Below are 13,982 nucleotides of genomic sequence, written 5' to 3'. Positions count from 1 at the left end.
CAGGCAACCCACTAATTTCTCCGAGCGTTTTGACCACGCTCCCGAAACCCAACCCGCCGGAAACCCGCAGGCCTGCTAAAATCAGGCCCCTGGCCTCTACAGCCTTCTGTGGTAGAGAATTCCACAGGTTCACCACCCTCTGAGTGCAGAAATTTCTCCTCATCTCAGTCCTAAATGTTCTACCCCGTATCCTGAGACTGGACCTCCCAACCAGGGAAAACATCTTCCCTGCATCCAGTTTGTCTGGCCCTGTCAGAATTTTATATGTTTCAATGAGATCCCGTCTCATTCTTCTAAACTCGAGTGAATACAGGCCGAGTCGACCCAATCTCTCCTCATACGACAGTCCTGCCATCAGTCTGGTGAACCTTCGCTGCACTCTCTCTATGGCAAATATGTGCCGTTAATATGATATTAATGCCGAATGCATTAACACATTTAGAATGAAATTCCTTTATTTTAAAAAATAGCTATTTTAACATTTAAATAAGCATTTCTGTTAAAATTGTACATAAAAGAATTTCATACAAATGCATTAGTTAATATCCTGCAGTGAAATTGCAGCCCAAGAGTATCATATCTGGGATACTAGTGACACACTTCCACTGATCTTGTGCCCCCATTGAATCCAGAAACTGCAGCCCTGTGGTTTTCTGGCGCTGCAGAGCCCTCATACCCTTGAGGACTTATCGATCTCCAGGTTGCAAGTGCATTTTATTCCTCTCCACATCACTTTGGAAGACGATAGTATCGACATACCATACTCAAGCTGGACGTCAGATACCAAATTAATTAATGAGATTCATTTACAGAAATAAAGTAAGTGAGACCTATAAGCCCCGATTTTAACCCTCAGGGCCCGATGACAATGGGGCATGCGGGCGTGGGGTTAAAATGATTGCCAGCGACTTACCCTATCCTTGTGCTGCGTGTCATTCTAACAGGCGCGTTTATGAACAGTCAGTCAGGCCCTCGCACCAGACAGGCAAAAGCCTCCTTGAAAATCAGAAGGTGGGGTCTGATGAAGTCATTCGGATGCCGACTATATTTTAACCATCGGCAGCCGTCTACGGTACTCAGTGCCAGCCTCGCCAGGAGCACCGGGTGCAAAGGAGCAGCAGGCTGGGAAGAGGGCTGAAAAGGGAAGTACAATTTTTAAAAATGGTTTCCTTGTGAGCCAGGAAGAGCAGGAGTGCTCCTGTGGGCCCCGGAAGGAAACCTAGGACCCCGGGCTTTCCTCCCCGACCGCGATCGCCCATCCCCACCCCTCACCCCCCCCAACCACTTACCTAACTGCCATGGACTGTTCCTGCAGGTCCCCGGCCTCCTGTCTGACCCTTCTATCACATCGTCCCGTAATCTGCATTGCTCTAACAAAAATAAAAGCCCCTATTAGATTGACATACTCGCCCAACTCCCACCTGCCGGCCTTGACGTCATTGACACCAGGAGTCAGGCCTGGTACATTTAAGTGAGGCCTGGGAGTTAAAATGGTCTAACGCTTAACCCTTGTCCCCAGTTAAAATCAGGGATATAGAGAAAAGCTCTAGCTCTGATTACCACCAAAAGCAGAAACTGCCAAGCCCTTTAAATCTACAATCTATTCCACGAGGAGTAAATGTAGAGATTCTCTTTACCAACAGACTCAGCAGTCACTTTTAATTCTGTTTCACCCAGGACTGGTTAAAAAAATAACAGCAATAATTATACTCTGAATAGAGGTCGGCTTGGTGCTATAGAAGGGCAGAGGGATTTGGGGATGCAGGTTCACCAGACATTAAAGGCAACATCTCAGGTTGATAAGGCTGTAAAAAAAACTAATGATATTCTAGGTTTTATCTCAAGAGGTACAGAGTATAAAAGCCAAGAAATAATGATGAGCCTATTCAAAACCTTAATAAGACCTTACTCAGTTAGTTAGAGTACTGTGAGCAAAATTAGGCTCCACACTACAGGAAGGATATTGTCGCTTCAGAGAGGGCACAATGCAGATTTACTGGGATGCTGCCAGATATGAGGAAATACAAATACGAAGAAATTGGAGCGTTTTTTTGTTAGAGCAGTGCAGATTATGGGGTGATATGATAGAAGTGTTTAAAAATATGAAAGGATGGGACAGAGTAGAACAAACAAACACAGAGCCTTGCATTTTTTTTTATTCGTTCATGGGATGTGGGCGTCGCTGGCAAGGCCGGCATTTATTGCCCATCCCTATTTGCCCTTGAGAAGGTGGTGGTGAGCCGCCTTCTTGAACCACTGCAGTCCGTGTGGTGAAGGTTCTCCCACAGTGCTGTTAGGTAGGGAGTTCCAGGATTTTGACCCAGCGATGATGAAGGAATGGCGATATATTTCCAAGTCGGAATGTTGTGTGACTTGGAGGGGAACGTGCAGGTGGTGTTGTTCCCATGTGCCTGCTGCCCTTGTCCTTCTAGGTGATAGAGGTCGCGGGTTTGGGAGGTGCTGTTGAAGAAGCCTTGGCGAGTTGCTGCAGTGCATCCTGTGGATGGTGCACACTGCAGTCACAGTGCGCCGGTGGTGAAGGGAGTGAATGTTTCGGGTGGTGGATGGGGTACTATCTGGAGGTGACCGTGAAGGAGTCCATTACTCACATCTGTGAGGTTGTGCATGACTATATAACAGAACAACAGTGGAGCATAGATTGTGTGATAATATCAGTGCCATCTTCAATTGAGCCCCCGTGACAGAATCCCTAATCACCAGTGGAATACTTCTCGTGTCAGGAAATGACAATATATCACAAAGTAAATTATGTTACAGTGATTTTATGCCCTTTGAAGATATGACTTCGTCTAGGGTGTCATTTGTAAGTTGCATTTTGAATGCGTGACCTGTTGGAATATTGGGATGTATGATAAGCAATGAAAGACCAAAAGGTAGTGTTTGGATTTGACATGGGCTAACAGTAAATGCGAAACCAATCGATAGGCAACACTTTATAACATGCATACTTGGAACATCTACCTGGTCAATGATACTGTTGGGTATTCTTACCTCGTCAGCTTCCTTAAGGTGTGCCATCTTCTGCACATCACCTCCCAGCTGCTGTGAGCACTGTGCACAGCATTAAATATAACATAGTTATTAATAAATCCAATAAAGATTTCAGAAGAAACTTCTTCACCCAGAGAGTGGTTAGAATGTGGAACTTTCTACCACATGGAGTCGTGAGGCGAATAGCATAGATACCTTTAAGGGAAAGCTAGATAAGCGCATGAGAGAGAAAGGAATAGAAGCGTATGTTGATAGGGGTGGACGAAGTAGGTTGGGGGGAGGCTCGTGCGGAGTATAAACATCAGCTTAGACCAGTTGGGCCGAATGGCCTGTTTCTGTGCTGTAAATCGATGTAAACCTGTCTGACCTGATTCACATTTCTGGACTCCGTTCCCCGGCCACAGCCAGATTGAGAGGCTGGCTGGTTGTCGGGCGGTTAGGCCTGCAGCACCAGGCAGTGGGGAAGGGAGAGATCGTGGGTCTGGGTGGACATTGGAGGGGTGGGGGGTGGGGGGGAGTTCCGGAAAGTTCCCGGGGGGCGGTCCAATCGGTGTGGGGGGAGCTCCAATTGCGAGGAGGTCTGATCGTGCGCTAGGGGTGTCCGATCTTGGGGGGGGGGGGGGGGGTCTGATTGCGGGGCGGGGGGGGGGTTCTGGTCGCATGCTGCGGGGGGAATCCTATCATGCGGATGTCCAATCAGCGGGGGGGGTCCAATTGCATGGGGGTTCTGATCAGGCAGGGGGGTCCGATCCCACGGGTGGGGGGGGTCCAATCGCACGCAGGGGGTCCGATCGCGAGTGGGGCGGTCCGTCCGCGGGGGTCAGATCACGGTGAGGGGGGGGGGTCAGATCGGGTGGGTGGCGGGACCAATTACGGGGTTCCGATCACAGGATGGAAGCCGGTTTGCTTGGGGGGCCGGGGAGAAGCAACCTCGCTCCTACTGGCCCACAAGCAGTGCTGGAAAACCGCTTATCTTTGGATCCGGCCATTCTCGCCTCCCTTCAGTTGCCGGGTTTCCCGAGGCCCAGGAAACCCGGCCGGCCAGTTTTAAACCTGAAACAGAGTTAAAATCTTAGGCATGCAGCCTAATTAAAATATTTTAATTAGGGACCCGTCTCTGGAGAGCAGGTTAGTCGCCCACCCCTCCGACACGCCTCCGTTAAAACCGGAAGTGTGCTGGGGGGGGGAGGTCAGGTTTAGATGGGAAACCTGACCCCCCCCCCCATTTCTCATCTTCCCATTATTGCCTCTTTAGCAGCCACTTGTGTTGCCCACTACTTCTGTTTTTAAGGCTGAAATATACTTTTTCAATATCTACAACCTTTGTAATGGCTTCAGCAACTTTTCCCTCCTTTATGGCCATCTACCTTTAATTTGCTGCATTCCTTTAAATTTTAGCTTTGTCCCTCTAAATGTTACGGATCTAGAAGCAGTTTCCTTTTCAGTAATTCTCGACAGTCAGTCCTAATACACTTACAGGACAAATAAACTGTTCGCAAAACAATCCAACAACTTATAGTCTTGTGAACTCAGTTAATGGGTTCCTTACTTGACTATGGCTGTTATGGTGCAAAAACCGTTAATAACTTTCTAATCAAAAGATTAACACATCAGGATACCTTATTCCCTTAATAGAGGCACGGTATTTCGAGACCCTGCACCACCAGCTGAGCCTCACACACAGCTGGGTGCTTATCATAAAATTGCAGCTGCATAGCCCCAAAAACACCATAGGCTCGCTATTTGTAGCCCCTTTCCCCTGACCGGGCTCAGTGGCGGATGCTGTGGGCGGGCATCTTCCGGCACTTATGCCCTCTTGTGGATTTTCAGGGCCTTAGTTTTGATGGTCTTGTGGAGACTGTGGGGGGTGAAATTCAACTTCGATGGACTTACAAAATGGACAGTAGCAGATCAGCCACCCGATATACAACCCACCTGATTTTCCTTTCCACTGTCTTCAACACTGGTCAGGGTTTCAAAAGGCGGAAGGGTGGATGTGTGAGGGGATGTGTGGCCTTGTTTCCTGCTGGTCTAGAGAATATGCATCCTACCTCCATTGGTTCCTTAGTGCATATGTGCTGAATCATGTTAACCTCCTGGAATGTAACTGGCCCCAGTGAGTCTAGTTGAGGTAAGTGGGGTGATGTTCCTGGCAGGCTAATAATGTGTACTTATGTAATCCCTTATGGTCTATCATCTGTATATTTCTGTAAGAAAAAATCCCATGGCACTATTTCAAAGAAGAGCAGGGGAGTTCTCCCTGGTGTTCTGGCCAATATTTATCCCTCAACCAACATAAAAAAAACAGATAATCTGAACATTATCACAGTGCTGTTTGTGGGACCTTGCTGTGTGCAAATTGGCTGCTGCATTTCCCATATTACAACAGTGACTATACTTCAAACGTACTTTATTAGCTATAAATCGCTTTGGGATGTCCTGGGGTCATGAAAGGCGCTATATAAATGAAAATTTTTCTTTTAATCCTGACGGTCAAGTGAATATATAAACTAATCCCCTTTTGCTAACCTTTTGCTGTCAAGCAGAAGAAAAATGTATTGTTTCCATTCAACATGGGAAGGCCAGGTTTTGGCATATCTGTCTTTAATTTCATAACAGCTTAATTTTTGTGCCTTTAAAACTAATGCGCAAACACCTAAACTAATAGCACTAGTAATTTTCTTTTTAAGTATATAATTGTGTGGTTCATGTCCTCATTCTCATTATTACAAACACTGCTCTCCCAATTGCTTATTTATGTTCTGGAGCTTTGCCATTGTAGATATGACAGTTGTTTGAGAAGTGCTAAAATATCCCTTTATGTTTTCAGATCAATTATTTTGTGCAGTCTGGTATTTTTTAATGTTTACACCTCCGAAGTGGATAAGGGTTTACAAACAGTGGGAAATTACTTACTTAATTAACAGGAGTGTACTGCATCTGGATGAAGAAATGCCCCTCTAGAATTGACAAGGTTAATGCAAGTGCCACAGTTTCTCTTTGCTATCTGTTGGACTGATATCTGCCGGCATGATAACAAAAGATTCATTGGCAGGTATCCCGATATCTGTCGGAGCACAGACTTAATGCAGCAAAGCTGGATAAGAGGGCTTATTTGCAAAGCGACAAAAAATCCCAAGCATAACCTAATCTATAAATGTGTTTTTTTAATGACATATTTATTTTTTTAAATATCTTTTGTATAGGTTTATTTAAGGTCAAACCATGTCAAAAGAAAGAGCTCAAAGTAAAATGCTTCAGAGGAGAAAACAGTTGAAGTATGTTTTGTAAAGCATTGGATGCCTAAAGGGATTATTGAAAGTAGTAGTATTTATAATAGAGTACATTAATCACTGAGCCTTAGCTGTTCAGTTTTATTGCCTTTCTTAGGCTTTATAAATACCTGCATACATCAACACAACAGAAAGGGGAATTCAGCTTTTCTTTCCTTAGATTGTAACACTTCTAGTGAATATGAAGTTTCCTACTGGACTAATTCTGCAGAGGGTTTTAATAATACAATACATTTAATAGTGTTTAAATGTTATTAAAACTGAAACGCTGCGTTATAAATTTTAAATATTTATCTTTTAAAAGTGCTGATTTATTGGGTGCCATTTTTCATTTGTGCAGATGCAGTTGGGTAAAAGTGGAGGTAACGGAGCTCTTTCAGTTTTGTATGGGGTTCTTGTACCATGGAGGAAGACAATTAGAACAACTCTGCCTTCACTGCCATTGTGTTACTCAATTGTAAACAATTTTACAACACCAAGTTATAGTCCAGCAATTTTATTTTAAATTCACAAGCTTTCGGAGGCTACCTCCTTCGTCAGGTGAGACCTGGCAGGTAACACCTGTCTGTCTGCACACTGATTGCCTTGGCAACGGGCAGTTGAAAAAACTGTCTGTACTCACCAAGCATTGTTCTGTGAATTATAAATGCGATTTCATCTCGAGGATTTCATTTTCACATCGTTCACCTGACGAAGGAGGTAGCCTCCGAAAGCTTGTGAATTTAAAATAAAATTGCTGGACTATAACTTGGTGTTGTAAAATTGTTTACAATTGTCAACCCCAGTCCATCACCGGCATCTCCACATTGTGTTACTCATGTAGTGAAGATTTGCTTCTCAAGCAGTGCATTAGGCCAGTGCACTGACTCACCATTACATTACACCACAGCGTGATGAACCTCAAATTTAGTCCCCCGATCCCAAGTTACTAATCGCAGCTATGTCACTATGGAAACATGCTAAGCAGAGATGTTTCCTTACAGGGAGGGATGGGAAAATCAGGGAGAGATTCACGCTGTTGGCAGGGGGGGTGCGGGGGTTGATTTTGATTAATGGAAGGTGAGGATTTAAAGATGAGCAGGTTACTTATCCATTCAGATCCGACCATTTCCGATGTTAACTTGCAGGGTTTTGCAGGCGGATGAGCTGTCCCTCTAAAGCAGGCGGCAGCCTCACGAATTCATGCATAGCAGGGTCTTATTATGTCAACAGGCACCCGGATGCAGTTTTAACCAAGACCTGAGCAGGGAAACCACCACGGTTTTCCTGCCAGGCAGAAGCAGGTCGGAATATGGAAAAGGCCCTGTCAGATAAGTCTAAAACTTTCCTTTGTGGGATCAGGAGGAGCAGGAGTGCTCTTCCAGGCAACACAAGAAAAGTCACGACCTCCCATGCCCCAGAAACACCCCCCCCCCACCCTTCCGTCTTGTGAGAGCCTCCCAATATAGAGAGTAGGGGTTAAGGGTATGTACTCAGACCGGCAAAAGGTGGGAAGTGATGTTCCACAGGGATCAGTGCTGGGACCATTGTTGTTCACTATTTGCATTAACGATTTGGACTCGGGAATCGGAAGTACAATTTCAAAATTTGCGGACTACACCAAATTGGGGGGTGTAGTTAATACAGAGGAAGAATGCATCAAAATGCAAGAGGACATTAATAAACTTGCAGAATGGGTGTGTAATTGAGAAATGAATTTCAATAGAGATAAGTGTGAGGTAGTGCATTTTGGTAGGAAGAATAAGGAGGCCACATACTATGTGGATAATAAGAGTCTAAATGGGGTCGAGGAGCAAAGGGATCTCGGGGTACAGATACACAAATCACTAAAAATAGCAACACAGGTTATTAAGGCCATAAAAAAGGCAAATCAAGCACTGGGCGTCATTTCTACAGTGATAGAATTGAAAAGCAGAGAAGTTATGTTAAACCATACTTGGAGTTCTGTGCACAGTTCTGGTCTCAATATTATAGAAAAGATATAGATGCATTGGAAAGGGTGCAAAAACGATTCTCAAGGATGATACCGGAACTGAGACGATATACTTATCAGGAAAGGCTGATCAGGCTGGGGCTTTTCTCTCTAGAAAAGAGAGACTGAGGGGTGACCTGATTGAGGTCTTTAAGATATTGAAAGGGTTTGATAGGGTAGATGTAAAGAAAATGTTTCCACTTGTAGGGGAGCCCAAAACTAGAGGTCATAAATATAAAATAGTCGCTAATAAATCCAATAGGGAATTCAGGAGAAACTTCTTTACCCAGAGAGTGGTTAGAATGTGGAACTCGCTACCACAAGGAGTAGCTGAGGCAAATAACATAGATGCATTTAAGGGGATACTAGATAAGCACATGAGGGAGAAAGGAATAGAAGGTTATCCTGATAGAGTTAGATGAAATAGGGAGGGTGGAGGCTTGTTTGGAGCATAAATGCTGGAATAGACCAGTTGGGCCAAATGGCCTGTTTCTGTGCTGTAGTTTTGATGTAACTCGATGTAATATCCCATCCCCTTAGCAGAAATCTTCACCTACCAGCAGCTGCTCCGTGCCATCTACTTGCCTGTTCTGGGCAGGAAGTGGACCGGTGCCATTTTAATGAAGCCCAAGAGTTAAAATTTCCCAGGCCTGAAATTTAGTCTAGAGAGTGTGTGATCCACACTCGCCCCATCTTAATAAGAACATAAGAAATAGGAGCAGGAGTAGGCCAATCGGCCCCTCGAGCCTGCTCCGCCATTCAATAAGATCATGGCTGATCTGATCCTAACCTCAAATTTAAATTCATGTCCAATTTCCTGCCCGCTCCCCGTAATCCCTAATTCCCTTTACTTCTAGGAAACTGTCTATTTCTGTTTTAAATTTATTTAATGATGCAGCTTCCACAGCTTCCTTCTACCGACCGAAAACCCATTCTGATTTAAACTGGAAACATGGGTCTTTCTTATTTATCTCCTCAATGTCATTTTGACATTGACGAGATCTGGCCATATTTTGCCAACCTGCCACTTCCTGGAGAATGTGTATGAAAAAAAAAGCTGGGAAAGTAAAGGAAAAGAAAGTCGTTAAAAATACTCACATCAGTAACATATCACATCTCTTCACTCCCAAAAGGCCTCGGAATGTCTGTTACTGATATCAGTGAATGATCATTTAAGACATTCATTTGACATTCCTCTATGTACTATTTTAATAGGCGGTTAAACCATTTAAAATAAACAGATTATTTAAACCTGTGTTAAAATAGTGCACAGAGGAATGTGTTTAATCTTCCAGTGCAAACATCAACAACAGTCATTTCTACTCTTACATTCTTACTCATTTGCTCATTTATAAAGAAATGTGTTTGCAACAGGATTTCTCTAACCTGACATTACAAGCACCTGATTAATTAATCTGCATATTTAATATTCTGTTGTATAATTTAATCTAAAGATGAGGAACACATAACGTAGAGATTTCACACAAAAGTGATTCATTCTAAAATGTACTGATGTCTGTTGATGAAATTTAGCAGACAATTGATTATATTCTGTGTTCTAAGTATTAAAAACTGGAAGATTAGTGTGTACTCCTTCTTAGATCAAAACAGTTGTACCGTCGAGGTGGATGAGATGTGGTTTTGTACCTTGCAATCATTTATGTGGCTTCTTGGAGTCAACCTTACATTGAAAATGATAGCAAAAAATTTGAAACTGCATTTAGTATGGGGACTTTTCTCTTCCTTAGTGTGATATTTGTTTATTAACTGTTAACAAAGCATACAGCAAAAAGAAAAGGGAAAGAACAGAAGTCTTTTAGCTTTTCCCCCCTCCTGATGTACTTAAAATTGGTCAATCTACTTCCAGGAGGAACTGCCTCAAGACAGAAGGGATTCCTCGGATGCATTCGCTCTTTACGGTTAAATGGAGTCTCCCTTGATCTTGAAGAAAGAGCTAAAATGACCCCTGGGGTGAAGCCAGGATGCCTGGGACACTGTAGCAGTTATGGTAACCTATGCCATAATGGAGGGAGGTGTATAGAGAAGTACAACGGGTATTCCTGCAACTGCAGTCACTCCGCTTATGATGGGCCGTTCTGTAAAAAAGGTAAGCAAATTTGTTCCATTTTTATTCAATTCAAATAACAGGTGCAATATTCTTTTGACAGTTGTATACTGGATTTCATTAACTGAAAAGAAAGCTTCCTTTTTGAGATTATTGCAAAATCATTTGTTCCAAGGGTCAAAAGATTGACTCATGCTCACTAAATAAAAAAACAGCACTGAACACAGGTGTCTAGACTTTCTCAGGTAAACAAATCGATCATCACTAAAGATGTCTTTCCTTTGTGACCATCCACAGTCATGGTCCTGAAGCACAATGACCTTTGCTGAATCTTTTTTCCTAACTGGTACGTAATCTCGTTCAGTTCCTTTGTCTGCCTGACCATGTGGCCTATTTTTCATTACATTTCCAGCCACCTAGATTTGTCTCAGTCTTTGGATTGTTAAACAGTGGTGAGACTTGGCACACGGTAAGTATCTAATCCATTGGCCCCCCCGCATGGTTTGAAGAATTTTCCCTTAAAAGTACTAATATTGATAAATCAAATATATAGTTTAACTCGAAATGTGTTTACATCGGGAAATCGCCCTGATGAAGGACATGACTAACAGAAGGATAGAAACAGAATCTATATGGATTGAAATAAAAGATAAGAAGGGATCGATCACACCAATAGGGGTATACTACAGATCACATAACAGTGGAAAGGAGGTGGAGGAAGAAATATGTAAGCAAGCATGTGAAATGAGTAAAAGTCATAGAATAATAATCATGGGAGATTTTAACTATCCTCAAATAAACTGGCGAGAGGACTTAGGTAAAGGGGTACAGGGAATGGAGTTTTTACAATGTGAACAGGACTCCTTTCTTACTCAGTATGTAAAAAGCCCAACAAGAGAGGAAGCAGTGCTGGATCTAGTAATGAGAAGTGAACCAGAACAGATAAGAGAAGTAAGCATAAGGGAACATTTTGGCAATAGCAATGACAACATAATAAGGTCTAAGATAAAGATTGAGAAGGACATAAGTAAGTCAAAGACCAAAGTAATGAATTGGAAAAAAACTGATTTTTGGGGGATGAGAATGGAACAAGGGACAATAAACTGGAAAAATTTACTGACAAACAAAGAAATAGAATAGCAGTGGGAAACATTTAAAATGGTGATCAATAGAGTCCAGGAGAAATATATCCCACTAAAAAGCAAGAACAAACTAGCCAGTAATGATACACCATGGATAAATAAAGAAATAAGGGCAAAATTGAAACTAAAGAAAACGGCATACACTAAGGACATAGACAACAAAGGAGGGGATAACAAAAGGGAATATGAAAAGTTTAGGAAAGAAGTTAAAAAAACAATTAGAAAGGCAAAGAGAAACTAGGAAATTAAATTATCAAGGAAGAAAAATCAGGATAAGGATTGGGCCACTTAGGGATACAAATGATAAACTCACAGGTAATGACAGCGAAATGGCAGAAATATTAAATAATTACTTTGCCTCAGTATTTACCAGGGAGACTAATATGGTGGGCACAACATTAGAAGAAGAGACCAAAAAAGATATCAAGACATTTAAGATAGAAAGGGTGGAGATAAAGTAATCAAACTTAAAGAGGATAAAACCCTTGGTCCGGATGGATTGCATCTATGCATTTAAAAGAAGTTAGGAAGGAGATAGCAGAGGCACTATTACAAATATATATATATATATATATATATATAAATTCATTAGAAAAGGGAATTGTGTCAGAGGACTGACAGCTAATGTGATTCCTATATTTAAAAAGGGAGATAGAACCAGGCCAGGGAAATATAGACCAATTAGCTTAACGTCGATGGTAGGAAAGATAATGGAATCCTTACGCAAAGATGTAATAGAAAAACATCTAGAAACTGAAAATATAACAAAGAATAGTTAGCACGGAATTTAAAAGGGAAGGTCACGCTTGACCAACCTTGCTGAATTCTTTGAAGTAACAAAGAGGGAAGACAAGGGTAATGTAGTAGATGTAATATATTTGGATTTTCAAAAGGCCTTCGATAAGGAACTGCATAGTGGACACATGACTTAGGTCAGAGCATGAGGAGTCAGGGAACAAGTAGCAGAATGAATAGCTACAAAACAGAAAACAGAGAGCAGGGGTTGAAGATAGTTTCTCAGGCTGGTAAAAGGTGGAAAGTGGTGTTCCACTAGGATCGGCTCTGGGATCACTGTTGTTCACCATTTACATAAATGATTTGGACTCGGGAATCGGAAATACAATTTCAAAATTTGCGGACTACACCAGATTGGGGGGTATAGTTAATACCGAGGAGGACTGCGACAAAATACAGGAAGACATTAATAAATTTGCAGAATAGGTATGTAATTGGCAAATGAATTTCAATATAGATAAGTGTGAGGTATGACATTTTGGTGGGAAGAATAAGGGGGCCATGTACTGCTGGTATAATAAGAGTCTAAATGGGGTAGAGGAGCAGAGGGATCTAGGAGTACAGATACACAAATCACTAAAAGTATTGATGCAGGTTAATAAGGCCATAAAAAAAACAAACCAAACAATGGGGTTCATTTCTAGAGGGAGAGAATTGAAAAGCAGAGAAGTTATATTAAACTTGTATAGAACCTTGATTAAACCACACTTGGAGTACAGTGAACAGTTCTGGTCTCCATATTATTAAAAGGATATAGAGGCACTGGAGAAGGTGCAAAAAAGATTTATTAGGATGATCCGGAACTGCGAGGTTATACCTACCAGGAAAAATTGAGCTGGCTGGGGATCTTTTCTCTAGAAAAGAGAAGACTGAGGGGTGACCTGATAGAGGTCTTTAAGATTATGAAAGGGTTTGATAGGGCAGATGTAGAGAAGATGTTTCCACTTGCGGGGGAGACCAGAACTAGGGGCCATAAATATAAGATAGTCACTAATAAATGCAATAGGGAATTCAGGAGAAACTTCTTTACCCAGAGAGTGGTTAGAATGTGGGACTCGCTACCTCTTCCATTTTCTTACCTTTTCCTCCAGATGTGTTTGATGTCTTTACTTGTTCTTTATTACCTAGCGAGCCTGTAATTCCTTTTGATTTTGCATTGCTTTCCTGTACTTTAGGTTGGGTGCTGGGTTGCTCTTTCATTTGCCCACAGGCTGTATATTGAACCTCCATATCGGGTTTACCCTCCTTTGCTTTTTACTTGCCATTTGTTTGCCCCCCCTCCCCACACACCATTTTTAATGGCTGCATTAAAGGCTCAAGCAATACTCACCCCCCTCCTCCCGTCCCATATGAAGACACTTTAAGTAGCCTCATCCCTTTAAATTGCAAGATTTCCTGGCTCCATCTCTGGCGAGTGACTGGCTACAGGTGCAGGCTCGTGAATGATTTAAGTCGTCCAACCTCACAAAATAGCTTGAGATCACGGTGTGAACATTTCGGCAAGTGATGTGCTAACAGTGTTCCAGTCCTGGCTCCTGTATGATGCAACTAGAAAATCGACCCTAATGAGGGTTAAGTTCTGGGGAGAGTTCTTTACCTGAAGAAAAATGCAAGTGTGTTTAGTGTGAAGCTGGATCCAGAAGTGACACTGTTCCAGCAAGTCTCTGATCGGGATCGGAAGAACAAAATAAGCAGAACACATG

The 13,982-nt window shown here is 42.5% G+C and overlaps 1 protein-coding gene across 1 annotated transcript in view; it reads left to right on the top strand.

Annotated features, from left to right (window-relative positions):
* Nucleotides 1–13,982, top strand: part of LOC137323447 (contactin-associated protein-like 5) — a 590,554-nt gene that overhangs the window by 428,914 nt on the left and 147,658 nt on the right. Inside the window, exon 18 of the mRNA XM_067986921.1 lies at nucleotides 10,145–10,384. Coding sequence (XP_067843022.1) covers nucleotides 10,145–10,384 — 240 coding nt within the window. The remainder of the gene's footprint in view (nucleotides 1–10,144; nucleotides 10,385–13,982) is intronic.

This window comes from Heptranchias perlo, chromosome 7 (assembly GCF_035084215.1).
Source record: "Heptranchias perlo isolate sHepPer1 chromosome 7, sHepPer1.hap1, whole genome shotgun sequence".
NCBI classification, from domain to species: Eukaryota; Metazoa; Chordata; class Chondrichthyes; order Hexanchiformes; family Hexanchidae; genus Heptranchias; species Heptranchias perlo.
The sequence above is the reverse complement of the archived record's forward strand: the minus strand, read 5'-3'. Positions and strand labels throughout refer to the sequence as shown.